General features: G+C 31.5%; 1 protein-coding gene across 1 annotated transcript in view; it reads left to right on the forward strand.

The window, feature by feature from the left end:
- The window catches only part of fgd (faciogenital dysplasia), a 150921-nt gene extending 139877 nt beyond the window's left edge, over positions 1 to 11044 (forward strand). Inside the window, exons 15-20 of the mRNA XM_062052759.1 lie at positions 231 to 335; positions 2371 to 2424; positions 2494 to 2595; positions 2668 to 2799; positions 5096 to 5236; positions 10013 to 11044. Coding sequence (XP_061908743.1) covers positions 231 to 335; positions 2371 to 2424; positions 2494 to 2595; positions 2668 to 2799; positions 5096 to 5236; positions 10013 to 10258 — 780 coding nt within the window. The 3' untranslated portion in view covers positions 10259 to 11044. The remainder of the gene's footprint in view (positions 1 to 230; positions 336 to 2370; positions 2425 to 2493; positions 2596 to 2667; positions 2800 to 5095; positions 5237 to 10012) is intronic.

Genomic DNA, 11044 nt, shown 5'->3' on the forward strand with positions numbered 1-11044 from the left:
TTGGACATTTGTTGAACCAATAACTAACATCAACATTATATAAGCCCCTGGCAGAGGTAATAGTAAACACTGTAATATTTACATCTCTGACTGCGTCCAAACTCAGCGTGATTATTACTGTAACAGCAGAATAGTCGATACAGAAGTGATATTGGCTCTTCTCAGAAGTGATCTTCATCTTCATCAGCATCCTCATCATCAATAATCCTCATCTGCTTCCATGTGTTCAGGTGATCGGGGCCACCATGGAGCGCCACAAACAGAACAGCGAGACCTTCAATAAAGCCTTCAATAGCTCCTTCTCACGGGAGGATGATCACGCTCCTGAATCACCAGTAAGTTGCTCTATACCGGGAACAATCAGGAGAAGAATCAGCGTAGATTTATCAGTCTGCTAGACATGGAACAATCAGGAGAAGAATTAGGGTACATTTATCAGTCTGGTATCCATGGAACAATTAGGAGAAGAATCAACGTACATTTATCAGTCCGGTATCCATGGAACAATCAGGAGAAGAATTAGGGTAGATTTATCAGTCTGGTAACCATGGAACAATCAGGAGAAGAATTAGGGTAGATTTATCAGTCTGGTAGCTACGGATCAATCAGAAGAAGAATCAGTGTAGATTTAGTAGTCTGGTATCCATGGAACAATCAGAATAATCAATGTAGATTTATGAGTCTGGTATCCATGGAACAATCAGAATAATCAATGTAGATTTATGAGTCTGGTATCCATGGAACAATCAGGAGAATCGGTGTAGATTTGTCAGTCTGATATCCATGGAACAATCAGGACAAGAAGCAGTGTAGATGTATCAGTCTGGTTTCCATGGAACAAAGAGGAGAAGAATCAGCATATATTTATCAGTCTGGTATCCGTGGAACAATCAGGAGAAAAATGAGCGGCGACGCATCAGTCTGGTATCTGTGGAACAATCAGGAGAAGAATCAACGTAGATTTATCAATCTGGTATCTGTGGAACAATCATATGAGTCTGGTATCCATGGAACAATCAGGAACAACAATATAGATTTATGAGTCTGGTATCCATGGAACAATCAGGACAATCAATGTAGATTTATCAGTCTGGTATTCATTGAAAAATCAGGAGTAGAATCAGCATAGATTTGTCAGTCTGGTAGCCGTAGAACAATCAGGAGAAAAATCTGCGTTGATGTATCAGTCTGGTATCCATGGAACAATCAGGAGAAGAATCAGCATAGATGTAACAGTTTGGTATTTGTGGAACAATCAGGAGAAGAATCAGCGTAGATTTATCAGTCTGGTATCTGTGGAACAATCATATGAGTCTGGTATCCATGGAACAATCAGGAGAATCAGTGTAGATTTATGAGTCTGGTATCCATGGATCAATCAGGAGAATCAGTGTAGATTTGTCAGTCTGGTAGCCATAGACAATCAGGAGAAAAATCAGCGTTGATGTATCAGTCTGGTATTCATGGAACAATCAGGAGAAGAATCAGCGTAGATCTATCAGTCTGGTATCTGTGGAACAATCATATGAGGCTGGCATCCATGGAACAATCAGGAGAATCAATGTAGATTCATGAGTGGTATCCATGGAACAATCAGGAGAATCAATGTAGATTTATGAGTCTGGTATCCATGGAACAATCAGAAAAATCAATGTAGATTTTTCAGTCTGGTATCCATGGAACAATCAGGAGAATCAATGTAGATTTATCAGTCTGGAATCCATGAAACAATCAGGAGAATCAATGTAGATTTTTCAGTCCGGTATCTATGGAACAATCAGGAGAAGAATCAGCGTAGATTTGTCAGTCTGGTGTCCATCGATCAATCAGGAGAATCAGTGTAGATTTGTCAGTCTGGTATCCGTAGAAGAATCAGCGTCGATGCATCAGTCTGGTATCCATGGATCAATCAGGAGAATCAGTGTAAATTTATGAGTCTGGTATCCGTGGAACAATCAGGAGAAGAATCAGCGTCGATGTATCAGTCTGGTATCCGTGGATCAATCAGGAGAATCAGTGTAGATTTATGAGTCTGGTATCCGTGGAACAATCAGGAGAAGGATCAGCGTAGATGTATCGGTCTGGTATCCAGGGAACAATCAGGAGAATCAATGTAGATTCATGAGTCTGGTATACGTGGAAGAACCAGCGTAGATGTATCAGTCTGGTATCCGTGGAACAATCAGGAGAAGAATCAGCGTAGACGTATCAGCCTGGTCTTTGTCTGCTTGAACCCTTGTTATGAGCACTGACGAGGTCCTTCCCAGAAGTTGTAGTCCAGCGTGGTCTCACAGGAGAATAAATGTGTTGTTCTGCTGACACCTGGTGGCAGACCCGTGTCACTGCAGCTTGTTGTTCTTGTCCCCTCAGTGTGCCTGGTCCAACACGTCCATGGACTCAGATGGCGAACGCCTGCATGAAAGGGTAACTTTGAGAAAAAGCGCTAATGCCTGATGGACTGTTGTGTTGAGATGATGGACTTGTGGTGTGCAGAAGAGTTCCAGGAAGAAGGAGAAAGAGAAACAAACGTGCAAAGGCTGCAGCGAGAACTTCAACTTCACCAAGCGCAAACATCACTGCAAGTCGTGCGGAGGAGTGAGCAGGCCTTCCACTTCCTGTCACGTGACTGTCCAACATGTCTTCTCAACATGTGCTGTCCCTCTGCAGGCCATCTGCGCCAAGTGCTCCAAAACCTTGGACAACAAGACCAGCCGACTGTGTCCCGAGTGTTTCCAGGCCAGCCTGGGTCTGGACCTCCTGGCTGTGGGCGGAGAGCAGAAGAAGAAAGCAGCGCCTGAGGTCACACAAATGATTCAATTACAAAATGTATCATAATTTTTATATATTTCATATTTTCAAATATTCATATATTTAATTGACTATATATTTAATACATTTATATATATATTTCTATATTTAATTGACTATATATCTAATACTTTTATTTTTTTATATTCAACTGATAATATATTTCATATTTTTATATATATAAATTTATATATTTAACTGACTATATATCTAATACTTTTATATATATTTTTATATTCAACTGACTATATATTTCATATTCATATATATTTATTATACATATATACATTTCTATATTTAACTGACTATATATTTAATACTTTTTAAATATATTTCTATATTTAACTTATTATATATTTGATATCTATCTATATATATATATATATTTTTTTTATACTTAACTGACTATATATTTCATATTTTTATATTTCTATATTTACCTGATTCTTGTATACATTTCTGTATTTAACTGACTATATATTTCATATTTTTATATTTAACTGACTATGTATTTAATATTTTCATATACACTGTATTTCTATATTTAACTGATAATATATTTGATACTTTTATATATTTTTTTACTATTAAACTTACTATATATTTAATATTTTGATATATTTCTATATTTAACTGATTATATATTTTATATTTTTATATATATTTCTGTATTTAACTGATTATATATTTAATATTTGTATGTATATATTTTATTTTTAACTGACTATATATTTCATAATTTTTATATTTAACTGATTATATATTTGAGATTTTTATATATATTTCTGTATTTAACTGATTTTTATATATATTTAACGGACTATATAATATTTTCATATATTTCTATATTTAACTGATAAAATATTCAATACTTGTATATATATTTTTTTAAACTGATCATATATTTGGTATTTGTATATATATTTCTAAATTTAACTGATTATATATTTAATGTTTTTATATATTCTTATATTTAACTGATTATATATTTGAGATTTTTATATATATTTCTGTATTTAAATTATTTTTATATATATTTAAATGATCAATTTAATATTTTCATTATTTCTATATTTAACTGATATTTAATACTTTTATATATATTTTTCTTTTTAACTGACTATATATTTGATATTTGTATATATATTTCTAAATTTAACTGATTATATATTTAATGTTTTTATATATATATTTCTATATTTAACTGACTATATATTTAATATTTTCATATACACTGTATTTCTATATTTAACTGATAATATGTTTAATACTTTTATGTATTTTTTTATTATTAAACTTACTATATATTTAATATTTTGATTTATTTCTATATTTAACTGATTATATATTTTATATTTTTATATATATTTCTATATTTAACTGACTATATATTAATGTATTTTTAATTTATTTCTATATTTAACTGAATATATATTTTATAATTGTATATATTAAATTGATTATATATTTAATATTCTTATATATTTCTATATTTAACTGATTTTATATTTCATATTTGTATATATATATTTCTATATTTAACTGACTATATATTTAATATTCTTATGTTTCTATATTTAACTGACTATATATATTTAAAATCTGTACATATATTTCTATATTTAACTGACTTATATATTTAATATTTTATATATTTAACTGATTATATATTTAATATTTGTATATATATTTCTATGTTTAACTGATTATATATTTAATATTTATATATATATATATTTACCTGACTGTATATTTCATATTTTTGTATATATTTAACTGACTGTATATTTGATGTATTTATACATATTTCTATATTTAACTGACTATACATTTAATAGTTTTATAAATTTCTATATTTAACTGACTATATATTTAATATTTGTATATATTTAATTGATTATATATTTGATATTTTAATGTATTTCTATGTTTAACTGACTATATATTGAATATTTTTATATATTTCTATATTTAACTGACTATATATTTAATATTTGTATATATTTCTATATTTAACTGACTATATATTGAATATTTGTATATATTTCTACATTTAACTGACAAGATATTGAATATTTTTATATATATCTATATTTAACTGACTATATATTTAATATTTGTATATATTTCTACATTTAACTGACTATATATTGAATATTTATATATATATCTATATTTAACTGACTATATATTTAATATTTGTACATATTTCTATATTTAACTGACTATATATTTGATATTTTCATGTATTTCTATATTTAACCGACTGTCTGTGTAATATTTCCAGAGACAACTTTCACTGACGGGGGACAACTGCTTGCTGTGCGCTCACCTGCACGTGCAGGAGAAAGGAAAGACTTGGACTAAGATGTGGGCGGCGGTCACGAAGGCGGAGCCTCTTGTGTTGTACCTGCAGAGTAGTGGACAGGTGTGACATAACACGCACGCACGCACAAGTGTGAATTGCAAGACTAAAATCTCAATCCCGCTGCTATTAATAAGTGGACATTTGAAAAGTTCACCCATTTATCAATGCAATTAATAAAATAACATAATCATTGCAATTATTAAAATAACATAATAATTGCAATTATTAAAATAACATAATCATTGTAACTATTGAAATAACATTATCATTGCAATTATTAATATAACGTAATTATTGCAATTATTAAAATAACGTAATTATTGCAATTATTAAAATAACAATCATTGTAATGTAATGCACATTGTGTTGATTATGTTGTTGTGTCAACGGTGACTTAAAAAATGACATCATTAAGTTATACAATGTGTTGATTATGTTGCTGTGTCAGAGGTGACACAAAACATGATATCATATTATAAAGTGTTGATTATGTTGTTGTTTCAAAGGTGACATAAAAATGTGACATCAATATATTATATATTGTGTTGATTATGTTGTAGTGTCAAATATGATTTAAAAACATGACATTATATTATACATTGTGCTGATTATGTTGTTGTGTCAAAGGTGACATAAAAATGACATATACATTGTGTTGATTATGTTGTTGTTTCAAAGGTGACATAAAAACATGACATCATCACATTATACATTGTGTTGATTATGTTGTTGTGTCAAAGGTGACATAAAAAAACATGACATTTTCATATTATACATTGTGTTGATTATGTTGTGTCAAAATTGACTTAAAAACATGACATATTAATGATTGTGTTAATTATGCTGTCGTGTCAAAGGTGACATAAAGCATGACATCATATACATTGTGTTGATTATGTTGTTGTGTCAAAGGTGACATAAAACATGACATCATCATATTATACATTGTGTTTATTATGTTGTGTCAAAATTGACTTAAAAACATGACATATTAATGATTGTGTTAATTATGCTGTCGTGTCAAAGGTGACATAAAACATGACATCATCATATACATTGTGTTGATTATGTTGTTGAGTCAAAGGTGACATAAAAAACATGACATTATTATACATTGTTTTGATCATGTTGTTGTGTCAAAGGTGACTTAAAACATGACATCATTATATTATAGATTGTGTTGAAGTGTCAAAGGTGTCATAAAAACATGACGTCATCATATTATACATTGTGTTGATTATGTTGTTGTGTCAAAGGTGACATAAAAATGACATATACATTGTGTTGATTATGTTGTTGTTTCAAAGGTGACATAAAAACATGACATCATCACATTATACATTGTGTTGATTATGTTGTTGTGTCAAAGGTGACAAAGACATGACATCATCATATTATACATTGTGTTTATTATGTTGTGTCAAAATTGACTTAAAAACATGACATATTAATGATTGTGTTAATTATGCTGTCGTGTCAAAGGTGACATAAAGCATGACATCATATACATTGTGTTGATTATGTTGTTGTGTCAAAGGTGACATAAAACATGACATCATCATATTATACATTGTGTTTATTATGTTGTGTCAAAATTGACTTAAAAACATGACATATTAATGATTGTGTTAATTATGCTGTCGTGTCAAAGGTGACATAAAACATGACATCATCATATACATTGTGTTGATTATGTTGTTGAGTCAAAGGTGACATAAAAAACATGACATTATTATACATTGTTTTGATCATGTTGTTGTGTCAAAGGTGACTTAAAACATGACATCATTATATTATAGATTGTGTTGAAGTGTCAAAGGTGTCATAAAAACATGACGTCATCATATTATACATTGTGTTGATTATGTTGTTGTGTCAAAGGTGACTTAAACAGGACATCATCATATTATACATTGTGTTGATTATGTCGTGTCAAAGGTGACATAAAAATGACATAATATACATTGTGTTGATTATGTTGTCAAAACATGACATCATCATATACACTGTTGATTATGTTGTTGAGGCAAAGGTGACATAAAAAACATGACATCATTATACTATAGATTGTGTTGATGTGTCAAAGGTGTCATAAAAACATGACGTCAGCATATTATACATTGTATTGATTAAGTTGTGTCAAAGGTGACATAAAACATGGCATCGTCATATAATACATTGTGTTAATCATGTTGTTGTGTCAAAGGTGACTTAAGCAGGACATCATCATATAATACATTGTGTTAATAATGTTGTTGTCAAAGGTGACATAAAACATGGCATCATTATATAATACATTGTGTTGATCATGTTGTTGTGTCAAAGGTGACTTAAACAGGACATCATCATATTATACATTGTGTTGATTAAGTTGTTGTGTCAAAGGTGACATAAATATTGACACCACATTATACATTGTGTTGATTATGTTGTTGTGTCAAAGGTGACATAAAACATGGCATCATCATATAATACATTGTGTTGATTATGTTGTTGTGTCAAAGGTGACATAAAAACGTGACACCACATTATACATTGTGTTGATTATGTTGTTGTATCAAAGGTGACATAAAAATAACATAATATACATTGTGTTGATTATGTTGTGTCAAAACATGACATCATCATATACACTGTGTTGATTATGTTGTTGAGGCAAAGGTGACATAAAAAACATGACATCATTATATTATAGATTGTGTTGATGTGTCAAAGGTGTCATAAAAACATGACGTCAGCATATTATACATTGTATTGATTAAGTTGTTGTGTCAAAGGTGACATAAAACATGGCATCGTCATATAATACATTGTGTTGACCATGTTGTTGTGTCAAAGGTGACTTAAACAGGACATCATCATATAATACATTGTGTTGATTATGTTGTTGTCAAAGGTGACATAAAACATGGCATCATTATATAATACATTGTGTTGATCATGTTGTTGTGTCAAAGGTGACTTAAACAGGACATCATCATATTATACATTGTGTTGATTAAGTTGTTGTGTCAAAGGTGACATAAATAATGACACCACATTATACATTGTGTTGATTATGTTGTTGTGTCGAAGGTGACATAAAAACATGACACCACATTATACATTGTGTTGATTATGTTGTTGTGTCAAAGGTGACATAAAAACATGACACCACATTATACATTGTGTTGATTATGTTGTTGTGTCAAAGGTGACATAAAAACATGACACCACATTATACAGTGTGTTGATTATGTTGTTGTGTCAAAGGTGACATAAAAACATGACACCACATTATACATTGTGTTGATCATGTTGTTGTGTCAAAGGTGACATAAAACATGGCATCATCATATAATATATTGTGTTGATTATGTTGTTGTCAAAGGTGACATAAAAACATGACAACATCATATTATACATTGTGTTGATTAAGTTGTTGTGTCAAAGGTGACATAAATAATGACACCACATTATACATTGTGTTGATTATGTTGTTGTGTCAAAGGTGACATAAAAACATGACACCAAATTATACATTGTGTTGATTAAGTTGTTGTGTCAAAGGTGACATAAAACATGGCATCATCATATAATATATTGGGTTGATTATGTTGTTATCAAAGGTGACTTAAAAACATGACATCATCATATTATACATTGTGTTGATTATGTTGTTGTCAAAGGTGACTTAAAAACATGACACCACATTATACATTGTGTTGATTAGGTTGTTGTGTCAAAGGTGACATAAAACATGGCATCATCATATAATACATTGTGTTGATTATGTTGTTGTCAAAGGTGACACAAAAACATGACATCATCATATTATACATTGTGTTGATTATGTTGTTGTGTCAAAGGTGACATAAAAACATGACACCACATTATACATTGTGTTGATTAGGTTGTTGTGTCAAAGGTGACATAAAACATGGCATCATCATATAATACATTGTGTTGATTATGTTGTTGTCAAAGGTGACACAAAACATGACATCATCATATTATACATTGTGTTGATCAGGTTGTTGTGTCAAAGGTGACATAAAACATGGCATCATCATATAATACATTGTGTTGATTATGTTGTTGTCAAAGGTGACACAAAAACATGACATCATCATATTATACATTGTGTTGATTATGTTGTTGTGTCAAAGGTGACTTAAAAACATGACACCACATACATTGTGTTGATTATGTTGTTGTGTCAAAGGTGACATAAAAACATGACACCACATTATACATTGTGTTGATTATGTTGTTGTGTCAAAGGTGACATAAAAACGTGACATCACATTATACATTGTGTTGATTATGTTGTTGTGTCAAAGGTGACATAAAAACATGACACCACATTATACATTGTGTTGATTATGTTGTTGTCAAAGGTGACATAAAAACATGACATCATCATATTATACATTGTGTTGATTATGTTGTTGTGTCAAAAGGTGACTTAAAAACATGACACCACATTATACATTGTGTTGATTATGTTGTTGTGTCAAAGGTGACATAAAAACATGACATCATCATATTATACATTGTGTTGATTATTTTGTTGTGTCAAAGGTGACATAAAACATGACACCACATTATACATTGTGTTGATTATGTTGTTGTGTCAAAGGTGACATAAAACATGACACCACATTATACATTGTGTTGATCATGTTGTTGTGTCAAAGGTGACATAAAAACATGACACCACATTATACATTGTGTTGATTATGTTGTTGTGTCAAAGGTGACATAAAAACATGACATCATCATATTATACATTGTGTTGATCATGTTGTTGTGTCAAAGGTGACATCATCATATTATACATTGTGTTGTCTGCAGGAGCTGAAAGGTGCTCGGGCCGTTCCTCTGCCGGGGTTCGAGGTGACGGCGGTGTCGCCGCCGGCAAGCGAGAGGTCAGAGGTCAGACACGCCGTGCGGCTCAGTCACAGCCAGCAGACTTTGCTCCTCGCCGCTCAGGACGCAGAACTTCAGGCCAAGTGGGCGGAGCTTCTCGCCAAAGCGTCCCGAGGAGAAACGCCGGCGGAGGTTTTGACGAATCAGACAGAAGACAGGAAGAGCCAATAGTGGACTCACGGACTCTAAGCCCCGCCCCCCTCCCCCTCCTCCTCACCTTCCTGTGTAAAGAGCACACCTTACTTGAATTTGCTTACCTTGGCACTTTTTGTTTACCGGACATGACAAGGCCGTCCTTCCTGTACGCCACTTCCTCCTCGCCGTCAGCTCACCACCGCCACTTCCTCCTCGCCATCAGCAAGTTGACCTTCATGGAAAAACTTTTCATTGTTCCAAAGCTGAAAATTGTGTTCGTTTTTTTTAATACTTTTCATCCTGACTGTTAAAAAGCATTAAGTCATGGTGTTCTTTTTCCATCACGTGAAAGTGTGTGTGCGTGTGTGTGCGTGCGTGTATGTGTGCGTGCGTGCGCGTGTGTGTGTGTATGAAACATTTTGAGAGTTGCGTGTCATCGATGTGTGTTTGCTGAGACACAGTAGCAGTTGAGTAGTAATATTATTGTACAGTAAGTCTATTAAAGTGTGATGTAAGAATAAAAAAGTACATTTTAAGTTAAAATAATAAAAAAATTTAAAAAAAGAACACTGACGTGTACAAATATTGTGGCTGGCCACCTCATCTCCCGCTGGCAGCTTCCTCTCCCTCGTATCTGATCAACAATATTATTATTTGTACTTATCGATGGAGATAAATTGGTCTTTTATGCAACCTGACAAAAAGTGTATCTGCTGACAAAAAATAATAAAATAAAAATAACAAATATATATATATACACACATATGTATATATATATATATGTATAAATATATGGATATACATTTACATATATATATATAT

This window comes from Entelurus aequoreus, linkage group LG07, assembly GCF_033978785.1.
Source record: "Entelurus aequoreus isolate RoL-2023_Sb linkage group LG07, RoL_Eaeq_v1.1, whole genome shotgun sequence".
Classification (NCBI taxonomy): Eukaryota; Metazoa; Chordata; class Actinopteri; order Syngnathiformes; family Syngnathidae; genus Entelurus; species Entelurus aequoreus.